The sequence below is a fragment of the Coenobita brevimanus genome, chromosome 71 (genome assembly GCF_032717465.1).
Source record: "Coenobita brevimanus isolate Jiangsu-jjx chromosome 71, ASM3271746v2, whole genome shotgun sequence".
In the NCBI taxonomy this organism is placed as follows: Eukaryota; Metazoa; Arthropoda; class Malacostraca; order Decapoda; family Coenobitidae; genus Coenobita; species Coenobita brevimanus.
Window position 1 is genome coordinate 30,125,710 of NC_137024.1, and position 17,914 is coordinate 30,143,623.

The following is a 17,914-nucleotide window of genomic DNA, read 5'->3' on the forward strand; positions in this document are numbered from 1 at the left end:
TTAGGACAGTCTGTTCTGCCATTATGCTGATGAATCAAATAAGAGTTATCACAGCTGAACAGCTACAAAAGGACAGGGAAACAGATTTAACAAGAATTGTTTGTTTATGGGTAATATATTACAGTATCAGTGGTTTATAGGCTATGCAATCACTGGTAAATGTCATTTTCAGGTAGGCATCAAGAATTAGTGAATTTCAAGAATTAGCGAGGGGTTTTGGATGTAACCTTTGCTAATTTGGGGGGATTACTGTATGTGGAGATTGTCTAGTGTGAAAGGAGTGATCTTGCTGGTGAGTCTCTTGAGTGTGTTTTGTTCTGTGGGAGACATGTTATGTGATGGAGGTGGGGCTGGAGCTAGTTCTGTGGCAAGAGTGAGGGGTGGTTGGAAGAAGTTCAGGGAGTTGTTGCCTCTCCTGACATTGAGAGGGCTCTCCCTCCATGCTAAGGGATCTTTGTGTGCGGCATGTGTTAGGAGTGTAATGCTGTATGGTAGTGAGACCTGGGCAGCAAAGGAAGAGGATACGTCCAGAAATGATAATGATCAGGTGGATGTGCAGTGTGTCCTTCAGTGCAAGGCCTGGGGGGGCTAGGTTTATGATGGAAGAGTTTAGTGGAAAGATGGGACTGGAGTGTATTGGTGTTGTGATGGGGAGAGATAGATTGAAATGGTTTGGGATTGTGAAGAGGATGTGGGATGACAGTTGCATGCACAAAGTAAGAAGCATTAGGGTTAGGGTAGGGTTGTGAGAGGCAGACTGAAAAAATCCTGAGACGAGGTCATAGAGTGTGACCTCGGGATAAGGGGCTGAGTAGGGGGTCTGCCAAAAATTGGGCAGCATGGAGAGCTGCCATTAGGTGACCTAGGCAGATGCATGCAAGCATGTTGGAGCCTTTATAAATGAAACTAAATTAATACAGAACACTTAATATATAGATAGATAGATTTTTTTTAAATAAAGGAGTTGAAGTTTGTTTGGCATTTCCTTACAAGTCCATTAACCATACTAAATAATCCTTTCACCAACTTTGTACAATACTGTATAACCATGTTTCTCACCAGTATGTTAAAAAATTCACCAGTCAATATAATTTTCAAATGCTGGGTTACAGTAAACACAAACTCAAATACAGTACAGTATTTACATGTATTTTTAAAAAGTACCAAAAAGACAAGAATGAAGGAGTGTGTGCTTCAGCATCTGTGTAGCTCCAATATTTGGACACACCTTTGCATCAGCAACAATGTGTGCATGGCTGATTTTGAACCAGCCAACCTCCACACCCCACTGCTTCCTTCCTACACACACACCATTCATCACATGCTGTCAAAACAGTTATGCAGTAAGGTCCATTAATTTTGTGTATTGTTTTTATGAATCAAACATATTTCATTTTGATATGAGCAAGTTGTTGTCAAGCAAGACTTGAGTGAGATGTAGCTAGGATGGACTTACGAAGAGTGAGAAAGAGGAAGATGTGTTTGGTGGCTGGTGCACTGCAACAGGCAAGCAAGCCTGGAAATGGCACGGTGTGGTGGTAGGTGGTGGTGACCATCATCCACTAACTTGTAGTGCTGCCTACGTCTTCCATAGCCTTTATCATTCTTTTTCTGTGTCTCCCCTCCTCTCTTCCTATTTCTCCCATCTTTCCTGTCACTTCTTATTGCCTTTCTTTCCTTTACATGTGGCTTTACATTGGTGTGACAATCCAAATGGTTTCCTGTAAGCCATGAAACCATTTACAGTGCTAGGTGGTAACCATATAACCAAACCATACGTGCTTCCTACAGGTCAACAAGTGGGTTGGTGGAGGGTTAGTGCCCCTCCCCGTAAAACAAATAACTCAAAGTTAAGTGGGCACCTCTTACGGGATTGTGGCGTCTGGCAGTAGATAGCTACACCTACACTTTGAAATTTAATATTAAAATATTAAATACTTGTACAGTATTTTAAATCGCATAAGTTAAATTCGTGTAAGTTACTGCATGACTGTCAGTATATATAGATAGATAGATGGATATAAATGCTTGTGTTATGCAGTTTTATGTTGCATTCAGTCATATTTAAGGACTCATTTTAAGTCTGCAATCTTTTCAGAGCATTTCATATGTACAGTACCTGTGAAAGGTTGACTGCTTTGATGTAGCCATGAGAGAAATATAGTTATAAACCTTACATGAACTCCCACCATGCTTGAACAGATTGGGATTGCCATGTCGCCACTCTCGAACAACTCCCTCTTCCTGAACTACCACCGCAACCCTCTGCCAGAATATATGGCAAGGGGGCTCCTGGTGTCCCTCTCCTCTGATGACCCCCTCCAGTTCCACTTCACCAAGGAGCCGCTGATGGAGGAATATTCAATTGCCACACAGGTCTGGAAGCTGTCCCCCACTGACATGTGTGAGCTGGCAAGGAATTCAGTATTAATGAGTGGATTTGAGCATGAGGTGAGTGTATTTGTAGAGATGGTAGACTGCACAAACCTGGCCATTAACATGTGATAATTTGATATGTAAGGGAGCTGTATATGGTATCTCATCTTACCTCCAAGTTCATATTCAGCCATAATTTTATTCTTCTTCTCCTCCTCTCTCTCTAGATTAAGCAGTATTGGATAGGCCCCAACTACACAAGGGATGGTGTGGCTGGAAATGACATCAAGCGTACCAATGTTCCAAATATCCGTGTTGCATACAGGTATGTGAAGTTATTGTATACAGTAGAGTCACGATTCATGCTGAAGGGAAGCAATGCTCTTGCATTAACGTAAGCGTTCAGTTTCTCCCTACATTATTCAGTAACATGATAATATCACTCATTGTACGGGAGAAACTTAGTGGGAAGTGGGTGCATTTAGGTATTGGGTTTCCATATGTCTGCTTTTGTTTACAACTCATATGTTGTGCTTTTGTTGGTCGTTGCCAGGGGTCCTTGACCCAACCTGACTTATGTGACCCACATCCGATACCTACTGCTGCCTGCCTCAGTCTTATTATTATGTTGCCTGCCGTTGTGTCCAGAAGCATTTATTTATCTACCCTGTATTTACCAGTACTTTATCTTTGCTCTCCATTTCATCTCAGAACTCCAAGCACATAGTTCCAGACTAACATTAGTTACAAATCTAAGCACCCTGAAAGTGCTAAGAAAACATGAAATGCATTTATTCCCAAGGAAGAAGTAAAATTATTGGATGGAGTGGCATGTGGTGTGGGAGCTTAATGTGATTAACATTCAGTCAATCTATTGCCAGGCACCTCAATTCTGTATGGGTTGGACACAAACAAGTTGCCTCCATGTCGCCCAGTCTTCCGCCATTTCACTGCCCTCCCCCCAGCACACACACCTTCTCATATACCTCGCCACTCCATCTCTCCAACTCATCCTCGGCCTCCCTATCCCTCTCACCCCCTCCACCTCGCTCATATACACTCTCCTCATTAGTCTCTTGCTCTCCATCCTCTCCACATGGTCAAACCACCTCAGTGTATTTCTCCTAATGCTTTCTATCACATCCATACCCACACCACAACACTTCTTCACTTTCTCATTTGTCAGTCTGTCTTTCCATGTAACTCCACATGCTCCTCTCAAATAACTCATTTCCCCTGCTCTTACTCTCAATATGTGTCCTTCCAACAAGGTCCAAGCATCCTATCCATTCTTTAGAGTTGTATCACAATACTCTCATACAGCGACTATTTTACTTCCATGCCCACTTCCCTATTTCTTGTCACAGCTTTCTAAGAACCAGCAGCCTTTCTACCCTTTCAAGCACTTCATCCTCCAAACTTCCATTGTTACCTATCACACTACCCAAGTACTTAAATTCACTCACATTTTCCACTTCCTCATCATCCAACCTCACTGTACAGTGAGTGACTTCATTTCTTTCGAAGACCATAACTTTACTCTTCCTTACAATCACCTTTAGATTCCATTTCTTACACACTCTTCCAAACCCATTCACCAAGCCTTGCAGTTCCCCTTTTTCTTCACTTAACAATATAGTATCATTCACACACAACAGTACAGGAAGTTTCCACATGCTGCCCTCTCTCATTAGCGCCACTCCAACATCCATTACCTTTCCTTGTATCTCTTTTTATCACCTCATCCATATACAAATTGGGCAGCCATGGAGACATGGCACATCCCCATTTCAATGCAACATTCAGATAGAAAAATTCACCCAATTCACTATTCACACAAACTGCAGCCTTAGCACCCTCATACATACTCATCATGGCATTCAGCAGCTTCCCATTTACTCCATATATTCTTAATATTAGGTTGTATGGTTAGATGAAAATTTATGGGTCTGGCAGTTTTAGGGGAGGAAATGGAACGAAAACTTTTGCCAACCAGAAAAAAATTACTCTCTCATCCATGTGTTCTTGTGAGGTGGTGTTTGGTTTCACATTCCTTGTTCGATTTATCGCTTCCCAACACATTTCGGACTGACTGAGCATATGGCTAAACTGCTCAGTCAGTCCAAAATGTGTTGGGCAGCGTGATATTGAACAAAGAATGTGAAACGGAATGCTAACTCGCATGAACATATGGTTGAGAGTAATCTTTTTCTGGTTAGCAAACATTTTTGCTCCATTTCGTCCCCTAAAACTGCCAGACCTATAATAATTTTTGTCAAACCATACAGCCTAACGTCTCTCCCGAAGGCCACATGATACGAGAAAAGGCGAAACTTTGACAACAGCATTGGGGGTGGGAGACAGGGGGAGAGTACTGGGGAGCTACATACCAACAACACAAGGGTATCCAGCACAACTTTTGTGTTGTTAATGCTATTTTTAATACCATTGATGCTCTTAATTACAATAGTTATAGCTCTCACTGTTTAACCTGGTGGAGGGTATAAGTGGGGGTAATTTGCGTGGGGTAAGGTGGTAAGAAACGGCAAAAGTGAGAGCTTTCTTTCTCTGACGCCCCACATAACACTCTATGAGCTTCTCAGTCAGCTTCAGGACAACATATGATCTCTTACTGCTGCCATGTTCGCATCACTTCCAACGCACGATCTTCTTTATCTTCTCCAGAACCTTCCAAATCATTCTGATGGCGCTTTCATTCATGCCATGCTTTTGCCATTTCAGTAAATGTACACTTTACTTGAAGCAGTAGAAGGACTTTACCAATTCATGTTCCTCCAACTTGTTTTATGTATGTACTTTTTCCTGATGAAAAATTTCCCACTTTTTATCATCACGTTCCTTAACCAACCGCGTGCCAGTGCCGTTTTAAAACAGTCTGACATAATTCCGCGGCCAGTGCCAGTGCTGTTTTAAAACAGTTTAAAATAAAAAAAATTCACTGACCGCATTTTTCAAGATTCGCGGGTAAAAATTGGCAGACATGTATGGTAACTGTTCCTCTACCATCCCCCAGTCTGTCAAGGCCATACACTCACTTGCTTCCCCCCTCACGCTCGCTCTGCCTCACTCTACGTGTGTGCCTCACCCAGTGCCGTACATAGTGAAGGCATTTTGTAAATATTTTCATGTAAGTATAAGTTGTTAGTGTATGGTAGGATACTTATTGACAGAGTTAGGGAAATAACAGAGGAATTAGTTGGAGAAGAACAGAGAGGCTTTAGGAGGGGAAGAGGTTGTGTAGATCAGATATTCATTCTTAGCTCTTTAGTGGAAAAGTTTCTAGAGAAGGGAAAGAAGTTGTATGTGGCTTTCATGGATTTGGAGAAAGCATATGACAGGGTGGATAGCCAAGGATTGTGGAAAGTATTAAGAATATATGGAGTAGATGGGAAGTTGTTGAATGCTGTGAAGAGTATGTATGATGGTGGCTCAGTGGGTTAGAGCGCTCCGCTCTGACCGAAGGGTCGGAGGATTGAATCCACCCAAGGGTCATTGGTAGACATCAGGAAGGGCGTCCGGTCATAAAATGCTACACGCTCCAGTCCAAAGTCCTCTACCCAGGGGCAACGCCTTAGCCCTTTGGGGATACCTGTCATAAAACCAAATAATTATTATTTATTATTAGTATGTATGATGGTGCGAAGGCTGCAGTGCGTGTGGATGATGAACTGAGTGAATTTTTCTCTTTGAAGGTTGGGTTGAAACAAGGATGTATCATGTCTCCATGGTTCAATCTGTATGTGGATGGGGTAATAAAAGTGGTACAAGGTAGGGTAGTGGATGTTGGAATGGCCCTGGTGAGAGAGGGTAGTGTTTGGAAACCCTGTACTGTTGTCTGTAGATGATACTGTGTTGTTGAGTAAAGACGAAGGGGAGCTGCAAGGCTTGGTGGATGAGTTTGGGAAAGTGTGTAAGAAACGGAATCTAAAGGTGAATGTAGGGAAGAGTAAAGTGATGGTCTTTGAGAGAGGTGAAATTAGTGAATGTACGGCGAGGTTGGATGGTGAGGAATTGGAAAATGTGAATACATTTAAGTACTTGGGTAGTGCGATGAGTAAGGATGGAGGTTTGGAGGGTGAAGTGCTTGAAAGGGTACAGCAGGGAAGAAAGGTTGCTGGTTCCTTGAAAGCAGTGATAAGAAACAGGGAAGTGAGCATGGAAGTAAAAAAGTTACTACTTGACAGTATTGTGATACCAACTCTAACGTATGGAAGTGAAGCTTGGACGTTGTTGGAAGGGCACAAGTCAAGAGTAAGAGCAGTGGAAATGAGTTATTTAAGAGGAGCCTGTGGAGTCACATGGAAAGACAGGCTGACAAATTGAGGATATAAAGGAGCGTTGTGGTGTGGATGAGGATGGGATAGGAAGCATTAGGAGGAATACACTGAGGTGGTTTGGCCATGTGGAGAGGATGGAGGGTGAAAGACTGACGAAGAGAGTGTATGTGAGTGAGGTGGAGGGGGGGAGAGGGAGGGGGAGGCCAAGGATGAGATGGAGGGATGGGGTGGAGAGGTATTTGAGAGAGGGGGGTGTGAGTTGGGAGCAGGGCAGTGAAGGTGATTTGTTTGTGGCCACCCCGAACGGGATTGAGGCGTCTGGCAATAGATAGATAGATAGATAAGTTGTAAATATTTTCTTGTAAGTGTAAGGACTCTATAATGAAGTCAAGTTGTAAATACAGTGGAAGCTCGATTATCCAGGCTCGGATTATCCAGCTTTCGGTATATCCGGGCCGTGACCCAATGGTTCAGTGGTACAGTAATTCATAGAATTATCCGTACGAATGCTCCGGTTTAAACAGGAAGCATCCAGTTGCTAGGGAGAGAGGCATGGATAAACCAGAGATAGTCTTGCTCACCCTGCCCCCACCCACACCTCCTGCTCACAACTCATCACAAGGGTGGTAGGGTGGAGTTTGGTGAGGCAACTGATACTCCTGACGTAGCCTAACCTTGCTTAACTACTTAATAATTTAACCTAACCTGACCTAACCTGGGCTCCAGTTGGGAAATTGGGAAACTAAATTCACTTTTGTGTACGATGAGTTTCTTCCATTATGCCCGAAGCAATCGTAGGTATGGCTTAAAGAACATGATAAAAGAGAAAATCTTTCAGCAAGAGAAGGTAATTTACTACCCTCAAAATAGAAAAACAGAAAGCAAACTGGAGGAATATGAAGTGAATTGGTGAAGTCTTTAGGCTGTATGCTTAGACGAAAAGTAATGGGTTTCCAAGTTTTAGGGAGCGAAATGAAACAAGAATGTCCGCTAATCTGGGGGGAAAAAAAAAAAAAAAAAAAAAACTCATCTCATGTGTTCTCGTAAGTTAGCATTCAGTTCTGCATTCTTCGTTAGGTATCGCGCCTCCCAACTCATTTCGGACCGACAGAGCATTGTTATTTCTTCCTCTTACATTTACTGTTCACTCTTTTGTTCGTTCTTAAGTGTACTGTATGTATGAAAGAGAGTATAAATACGAACAACAATGCATTCCATTAACCCCATCACAACTGTCAGCCTCAAACAATGGTTTACTGTACCGGTGTCAGGGATGTTGGGTTAGGGAGAGCTATAAAAAACTGCGAACAATTATGGGAAGGGAACGAAGGTCACTGGTATGTTTTCACGACCCTCCTCTACCATCTCAAACAGTCAGGCGGCCTGCCACTTCATCTCAGATGTTTTCGCCAATATGTTTAAATGCTAATGTAACATGCATCCTAATTATGAGTAAGTTTCTTCCATTATGCCGGAAACAATCGTGGGTAAGGCTTAAGGAACATTATGATAATAAGAAAACAAACTAGAAAAATACAGAAAACAAACTAGAGAATATGAATTGAATTGGTAAGGTTATTAGGCTGTATGCTTGGACGAAAATTTACGAGTTTCACAATTATAGGGGACGAAATGGAACAATTATGTTTACTAATAAGAAAAAATACTTTCATCTCGTGTTCTCGTAAGGTGGCATTCAGTTCCACATTCTTTGTTTGATGTCGCTTCCCAACACATTTCGGACCGACAGAGCATACAGTTATTTCTGCTCCTTACAGTTAAGTGTACATTTATTGCACATTCTTTTGTTCGTTCGTGTATGTGTGAAAGAGAGAGTATTGATACAAACAATAATGTATTCCATTAACCCCTTATGGCTGCTAACCTTGAACAATGCTTTACTGTACCGGTGTCAGTAACGTTAAGTTAGGGAGAGCCATAAAAACTGCGAACAATTATGGGAAGGGAACGGTCACTGGTATGTTTACACGACCCTACTCTACCATCCCAAACAGCTCGGCGGTCCTTTCATCCCAGATGTTTTCGCCGATATGTTTAAATGCTCAAGTAACATGCACCCTAACTTTATGTTTAAATTCTAATGTAACATGCCCCCTAATTTTCTTTCACGAATCATAGCAAATCACAAGATGGGTTTAGGGAGGAGGGGAAAAAGCCAGGTGTACCAGACGAGACTTTTCAAATCTGTAAGAAAAAGAAACTGACTTTATAACTTTGAAAAAATGGTTTCAAGGTTTGCCACAGGAGCACACAAATTTCTGAACTCACGAACATTGAGGATTTAAGGGGGGTAAACATATGCTTTGCTGTAAGCAGTAAAAGCACCTTAACAAATCAGTTCATCCTGATAGTCTGTTATATTTTTCTGATTATTTCTGGGTTGGTAAATAAACATTTCTTGTTAAATCTTTCCCCGCTGTTTTTAGCTGTTCTAGTGTGACGACTCTTTGATACGTTAACGTAATGGCAGAAGACACTGTTCTGATCTAAGTGTTTAAACCTGGCCTAACCTAGCTTAACTGCCCCTAATAATGTAACCTAACCTAATCTTCAGTTGGGAAGTTGGGAAACGAAGTCCACATTTGAGTACGATGAGTTTCGTCCATTGTGCTGGAAACAATCGTAGGTACAGCTTTAGAATGTGGCGATAATAACAGGGAGGAAATATTTCAGTAAGGAAACGTAATTTACCAAACTGAATATAGTCTGAAAAATACTGAAACAAGCTGGAGTAATATACATTGAACTGGAAAGGTCTTTCTGGTACTTAAAGTGTACATTTACCGGTAAATAAATCAGTCTAACAGTACAGTACTTGTGTTTCCGCCGGATTAATTGTGCTTTCGGACTAATCGGGCACCCCTTAACACCATATAGCCCGGATAATCGGGCTCTCTCTCAGTGGAAGCTCGATTATCCAGGCTCGGATTATCCAGCTTTCGGTACATCCGGGCCGTGACCGAATGGTTCAGTGGTATAGTAGTACATAGAATTACCCGTACGATAGCTCCGGTTTAAACAGGAAGCATCCAGTTGCTTGGGAGAGAGGCATGGGTAAACCAGAGAGAGTCTGCTTACCCTGTCCCCACCCACACCTGCTCACAACTCGATCAGAAGGGTGGTAGTGTGGAGTTTGGTGAGGCAACTGATACACCTGACCTAGCCTAACCTTGCTTAACTACTTAATAATTTAACCTAATTTAACCTAATTTAACCAAACCTGGGCTCCAGTGTGGAAATTGGGAAACTAAATCCACTTTGGTGTACGATGAGTTTCTTCCATTAGACCCGAAACTATCGTAGGTACGGCTTAAACAACGTGATAATAAAAGAGAAAATCTTTCACCAAGAAAAGGTAATTTACTACCCTCAAAATAGAAAAATACAGAAAACAAACTGGAGGAATATGAAGTGAATTGAGGTCTTTGGGCTGTATGCTTAGAGGAAAAATAATGGGTTTCCCAATTTTAGGGAACGAAATGGAACAAGAATGTCTGCTAATCAGAAAAAAAAAAAAATTACTCGTGTTTTCGTAAGTTAGCATTCAGTTCTGCATTCTTCGTTAGATATCACGCTTCCCAACACATTTCGGACCGACAGAGCATAGTTATTTCTTCCTCTTACATTTACTGTTCATTCTTTTGTTCGTCCTTAAGTGTACTTTATGCGTGAAAGAGAGTATTATTACAAACAATAATGCATTCCATTAACCCCATCATAGCTGTCAGCCTCGAACAATGCTGTATTGTACTGGTGTCAGGGATGTTGGGTTAGGGAAAGCTATAAAAAACTGCGAACAATTATGGGAAGGGAACGAAGGTCACTGGTATGTTTACACGACCCTCCTCTACCATCTCAAACAGTCAGGCGGCCTGCCACTTCATCTCAGATGTTTTCGCCGATATGTTTAAATTCTAATGTAACATGCACCCTAATTATGAGTAAGTTTCTTCCATTATGCCAGAAACAATTGTAGGTAAGGCTTTAGGAACGTTATGATAATAATAGAAGAAATCTCAGCAAAAGGTAATTTACCACCCACAAAATAGGCAGAAAAATACAGAAAACAAACTAGAGCAATATGAATTGAATTGGTAAGGTTATTAGGCTGTATACTTGGACAAAAATTTATGAGTTTCACAATTATAGGGGATGAAATAGAACAAAAATGTTTACTAATAAAAAATACTTTCATCTCACGTGTTCTCGTAAGGTGGCATTCAGTTCCACATTCTTTGTTTGATGTCGCTTCCCAACACATTTCGGACCGACAGAGCATACAGTTATTTCTGCTTCTTACAGTTAAGTGTACATCTATTGCACATTCTTTTGTTCGTTCGTGTATGTGTGAAAGAGAGAGTATTGATACAAACAATAATGTATTCCATTAACCCCTTATGGCTGCCAGACTTGAACAATGCTTTACTGTACCGGTGTCAGTAACGTTTAGTTAGGGAGAGCCATAAAAACTGCGAACAATTATGGGAAGGGAACGAAGGTCACCGGTATGTTTACACGACCCTACTCTACCATCCCAAACAGCTTGGCGGTCCTTTCATCCCAGATGTTTTCGCTGATATGTTTAAATGCTAAAGTAACATGCACTCTAATTTTGTTTAAATGCTAATGTAACATGCCCCCTAATTTCATGAATCATAGCAAATCACAAGATGGGTTTAGGGAGGAGGGCAAAAAGCCAGGTGTACCAGACGAGTCTTTTCACATCTATAAGAAAAAGAAACTGACTTTATAACTTTGAAACAATGGTTCCAAGGTCTACCACGGGAGCACAAAAATTTCTGAACTCACGAACATTGAGGGGGGTAAACATACGCTTTGCTGTAAGCAGTAAAAGCACCTTACCAAATCAGTTCATCCTGATAGTCTGTTATATTTTTCTGATTATTTCTGGGTTGGTAAATAAACATTTCTTGTTAAATCTGTTTCCCCTCTGTTTTTAGCTGTTCTAGTGTGACGACTCTTTGATTCGTTAACGTAATGGCAGAAGACACTGTTCTGATCTAAGTGTTTAAACCTGGCCTAACCTAGCTTAACTGCACCTAATAATGTAACCTAACCTAATCTTCAGTTGGGAAATGGGAAACGAAGTCCACATTTGAGTACGATGAGTTTCGTCCATTGTGCTGGAAACAATCGTATGTACAGCTTTAGAACGTGGCGATAATAACAGGGAGGAAATATTTCAGTAAGGAAACGTAATTTACCAAACTGAATATAGTCTGAAAAATACTGAAACAAGTTGGAGTAATATACATTGAACTGGAAAGGTCTTTCTGGTACTTAAATTGTACATTTACCAGTAAATAAATCAGTCTAACAGTACAGTACTGTACTTGTGTTGTTTCCTGCCAGATTAATCGTGCTTTCGGACTAATCGGGCACCCCTTAACACCATATAGCCCAGATAATCGGACTATCTCTGTATATATATACTGTACTGTATATATATATATATATATATATATATATATTTATACATATATACAGTACCCTCGCGTCCAACACGCGTTAGTCCAGCACGATTCACATCCAGCACGGAGAGCAAATAATTAGTATTATTTAATACAATTTAATTACTGCAACACAAGTGTGTTAGCATAACACGCTCAGAGCTCCGAGAAGTGGGCGAAATCCGCAGAGTTCGCCTCTAGCACGATCACCCCCAGTCCAACACGATCATACTGGACATTCCCATGATGATGATAGCCAATGAAAACTTCTGATCAAGTAGCATTCCTCGCCCGCTATCGTGACGTGATCGTGATGTCGCCCAATTAAAAACGCTTCTGCTGTCACGTGATGTTTTGTTTAAATTTCTCCCGCCACAGCGCCACTCAGTCGCATAATTCGCATTGGAAGGTGCTTTTTTCTTGCTGCATTTTCTGCCCTTGTTACTGCAGTTTACTCTGCTTACGATGCCTAGGAAGCCTTCTGAGAACCCCAAGGAGAGTCGGCTCCTCCCTCAGGCCACCATGCTAGAAAGCATCGAGAGGAAGAAGAAAGGGGAGAGGAAAGTTGACATTGCCAAGGCCTATGACATGAATGAGGCCAACGTGAGGACCATAATAAAAAACCAAGACAAGATCCTGGCAGAATTGAAGGCTTACAGAGTGCTAGGACAGGCAGAAGCAGGACCTTCCATGGCTGTGGACGAAGGTAGTGATTCTGAGTGTGATTTCGAAGGATTTATGAGGGAGGTTGAGGAGGAGCAGCAGCCATTACCCGCTAGTGACGCCAGCAGCCATCCTCCGGGGACCCACTAGGACTACCTACAGCCTTGGATACCACCTTCCATTCCCAGCAAGCCCACCAACACTATCCTAAAAGGTTAGTTATCATTCATAGCACAGTACCATTTACTATAATTACAATAGTACCAATATATGTATAGGTATATGGTAGGTATTTAGGGTGACTTTTCCTAGGGTTGCTGACATAATTCATTTTTCCCCATAAGCACTGTTGTTTGTCCAACACGTTTTTGGTCCAACACGGGACCCATGCATGACAATATTACCGTGTTGGACGCGAGGGTACTGTGTATATATATATATATATATATATATATATATATATATATATATATATATACAGTAACCCCTCCAATATCCGGATCAATAGAGCCATCGGTAGGTTCGGTTATTGGTTTCGTCCGGATATTGGGCCCCAGCTTATGGACTTGTACTTATGGATCCTAACTCAGAGAAACACCTATACAACTCCCTCCGGACATGCATAGTACCTATTTAACACCCAAATCACACCAATAAGGCACATAAATGACTGAAATAAATGCAAAAGAAACATAAAATGAGGGTTTAGAAGTATGTTCATACATTAATAAACATTCTGGTACTTATGGACCCTAAACTAGCCTAACTCTGAAAAACACATTCCTACTGCACATGCATAGCTACTAACACCCTATTCACACCAATAAAGGACATTAAAGAGTGAAATGAGGTAAGTATAGTATGGAAAAAAGTACAGTATGAAACATTCTGGTAAGTATAGTATGGAAAAAAGTACAATATGAAACATTCTGGCTACTTACAGCAAGTCCCTGGCCACCTCGATGAATAACCGCCTCCTCTCGGACTCTGACAGTAAGAACGATTTCCTGAAGCACTTGCAGTACACTCTTCCTGAAGTCTTGCACTGAACTTAGTCAATAACACACAGAAGTCCGTTCTCTTCACAGTGTTCACTTTAGTCCAAATAATGTTCCAGTTAACTTTAGTGTTGCACATAAACTTTTCCCAATCTTTTCAATTTCTAAAGCCAAAACAAAGAAGGTTAGTTACGTTAAATTTCTTTTCCATTGAGTCTTTTCTCTCATCTTTAAATCCTTAACACAACACACCGTTTTTTTCACTGCACAACACTCAAAATTCCCGTGTGGTCTAGTGGAGAAGTTCTTGCTGTTTATTCACTGTCAGAGTCCGAGAGTATCACTGGCAGGCAACCAAGGGGTGCATCGGTGGGTCGTGGTGATGGCGTACCGACTACAGAAGACTCTGAAGAAAGCCGGAAACTCACATCGAGCGGTGACTCCACTGTAGCTGATGTGCTGGGCTGTGGCTCGGAGCATGAGGGCCTGTCTTGGGGAGGCAACGGAGTGGAACCAGGGCTTGGCACAGCGGGGGTCACGGGCCTGAAAAAACTGTCAATCGTTGACTGACGCAAGGACCGACGATTCTGGCGATTGATGATGCGCTGCCGGAAAGCACGCACTTCCTCCACGAGTCCCAAGGGCCCCATCTCCCTGTCGCAGTCCAGGTGTTCCAGGTAGTCTAGGACGAACTCTAGATGTTCCCGGAGTGCGCTCAGCTTGGGGATGGCTGGAGTAGTGTCCTGTTGAGAGGAGTCCGCATCATCATCGCCTTCGTCGTCGGAATCTTCAAGTTCGGGACTGACACCAGCAACCGAAGACGTGATCTTGATATCAGACAACGTCTGATACCCAGGATCGCCCTCTTCGTCATCCAACCACTCACGAACATCGTCCACATCAGCATCGTCGCCGTGCATGGAAGTCATCCACGTCAAACCCTAGGAAATCGTACTCCACATCTGTTCCGAGAAGCAGACGAGACCAACCATTTTCAAGAGTTTTCACAGGGACTTCCTTCCATGCACTAGCCCAGTTGTACAGCGCAGACGATGTTGTAGCGGCGAAGGTTTTCCAAAGTCCGCTTGCCTCGAGTGTCACATCCTTCCCTGTGCTCGTCCTCGTCCTCGAGAACAACCATCACCTCGTCCAGGAACTTCCGACGGTACAGGCGCTTTGTTGCCACGATCACTTCTTGGTCCATGGGTTGAATGAAAGCAGTCGTATTAGGTGGCAGAAACATGCACCTAATACGGCCATTCTCAGCAACCAAGTCCTTGTCGCACGGGTGGGCAGGTGCATTGTCGAGGAGAAGGAGAGCCTTTACCTGGTCGCGAGGAATTCCCAGTGTCTTCGTCTGGTACTGGATGACCTCCTTGACGAAGTGACGGTGAAACCAGTCTTTGAAAATCACAGCTGTGAACCATGCTTTCAAAGAATGGTACCATACGACAGGAAGGACATCCATCACCCCACGAAGGCACCGAGGCTGCTTTGCACGGCCAACAACAACGGGCTTAAGCCGGTGCATGCCGTTAGCACTGGCACAACACAAAGCAGATATCCGTTCCTTAGAAAGCTTGCGGCCAGGTACACGCTTCTCCGTCTCATCGGCTAGAGTGTTCGTTGGCACCGAGCGATAGAATAGGCCAGTTTCGTCTGCGTTATAGACTTGACCGAGAGTGAGGCCCTCCCTGTCGATCAAGCCTTTCACCTTGTGCCGAAACTCGTCAACTCCATCCTCGTTAGCGTCCAATGCTTCGCCATGTGCTTTACGGTTAGTAAGGCCATGTCGCAACTTGAACGCGAAGAGCCAACCCTCGGATGCCTTGAAGTCTAGGGCGTCGTGAAGCCTTGCAAACTTCTCAGCAGCAGCCTTCAGCTCCATTCCATGTACCATCACACCAGCTGCACGTTGCTGTCGGTACCAAATCAACGTGGATCGGTTGATTTCTGCAAACTTGGGGGTAAACATAACCTTCCTTTCCACGTTGCGTTTGCTTCTCGACGAGAAGTCAGCCGTGTACTGCATGAGTTTGTCTCGGGAACGCTTGATATCGAACAAAGTCGACCGGGCCAGGTTAAACTCACGGAGAATGCTTGAAGAAGACCAACCCGCATCAACTTTCTCCAATATCTCCCGTTTCTGCTCCAGAGTCAACACCACTCTTTTCCTTTTCTCAGGAGGCGGGGCCATCATCACACACACTAAGAGGAGGGCAGAGAGCAGCAGGAGGCCTTGCAGTAAGTACGGCACCACCACAAAAGCGAGCACGTGGGCAGCCATTGCGAAGAGCGTAGGTCCAGTCGCGGTGAGAGACAGGCGGGAAGTGGGGAGGATGCAGCGGCGCTCTATCGGACGTCGGAGGAATGACGAACCAAAACAATGCTCTCACGCGGCGCGCGCGGCAAGTTCAAATTACAGACGGCAAAAAATCGATTTTTTTTTTAATTTTTTTTTGGATTTTCAGACCATTTTGGGAATGTTTGATCCCAGGATGATAAGGTTTGGTTAGTGGGGATGTTCGGTTATTGGGCGTCTGGATATTAGAGTGATTACTTATATATATATATATATATATATATATATATTGTGTGTGTGTGTGTGTGTGTGTATGTGTGTCACTCTACTTTCCACTTCTTTTGCACATTTTCCTCTCATTTCGACTCTCCCCAGGTATTTGAACTCTCTCACCAATTCCTGTCCCTCACCATTCACTGTAACATTGCACTGGGAGTCATCTTCTCTCTCAGTAACCATCACTTTACTCTTTTCTGTATTTACTTAAAAGGCACGACACTCACAGATATCAGCAAAACTCTGCACTAGTCACCAAGTTCTTGTCTGGTATCTGCAAGTAGCACTGCATCATCATCATACAACAAATTTGATATATTCCATCCATCACCATTCATTACCAACGCCATCCCCCTCTCCATTACTCGCGTTTTTACTTCTCTCATCACCCCATCCATATATACAGGCAGTCCTCAACTTACGAAAATAATTGGTTCTTAACCCCTTAAGACCGCAATTATTTCTGGCAGGGTACCTCCCACAACCGCAATTCGGGGGTGTTTTGGCGACTTTCACCAAAGGCAAATTGATTGTGTTCTGGCTAAAGAGGAAGAATTTACACACCTGACAACGCAATCCGTACCCCTGTAGGCCTAATGGTTACCGCACAATTGCACGTCAAAGTTAAAAAAAAGTTTATGATAGTTACCCCTCAAAAACAATTGAAAACATGAAAATTTTGATAACTACCTACTTTTCTTTTTGAAACAGGTCATTTCAAAGTGTTTTGTCACACCAACCATGAAAACAGGTGTATGTAGGTGTGGGAAGATAAAGTAGGCTGTGGAGAGTAGGCCTATAGGTACGGGGGTTGGAAATAACCAGCTTTTCGCATGAAAAGAAAGCACTTCATTGTGTTCTCTAACATCTGCCATGAAAACAGGTGTGTATGTAGGTGTGGAGAGATAACTAGTGTGGGGAGTAGGCCTACAAGGCCTTGCTGGTACTTGGGGAGAAAAATTTTAGCAACAAACAAATTCTCATGTGGAAACCCTCCATTTCAATGGGATTTGTCATACCAGCCATAAAAACAGGTGTGTATGTAGGTGTGGGGAGATATAACAGGTGTGGGGAGTAGCCCTACAAGGCCTCATAATCTTTCTGAAACTAACACAGACGCATACAGTAGAAGTCCGATTTTTCGGCATCTATGGGACCAGGCAAGTGCCGAAATATCAAAATTGCCGAATTATCGAAAACCCTACCCACTCAGTACCTTATATGTTTCGGTGAACACTATCATCATTACTCATATCATTACAAATGTGTTTGGAGAGAGTACTGTATACTGTTTGATACTGTACAATACTGTAATGAATACAGTACTATACAGTACATGAATATGAAAAATAAAGAAATTAGTGAACATACTGTATATAAATGTAATGGTACAGTAGGCCTACAAGTTCACATGCACTTACCTAAACTTATAGTAGATCCTTATTTACATATGTACAATAGAAAGGGTTGATTGGAGTCTGCTACTGCTGGAAGAAGTCCCCAGCACAC

General features: G+C 42.7%; 1 protein-coding gene across 1 annotated transcript in view; it reads left to right on the plus strand.

Annotated features, from left to right (window-relative positions):
- Nucleotides 1-17,914, plus strand: part of AMPdeam (AMP deaminase) — a 317,845-nt gene that overhangs the window by 285,916 nt on the left and 14,015 nt on the right. Inside the window, exons 17-18 of the mRNA XM_080277977.1 lie at nucleotides 2,203-2,451; nucleotides 2,604-2,701. Coding sequence (XP_080134103.1) covers nucleotides 2,203-2,451; nucleotides 2,604-2,701 — 347 coding nt within the window. The remainder of the gene's footprint in view (nucleotides 1-2,202; nucleotides 2,452-2,603; nucleotides 2,702-17,914) is intronic.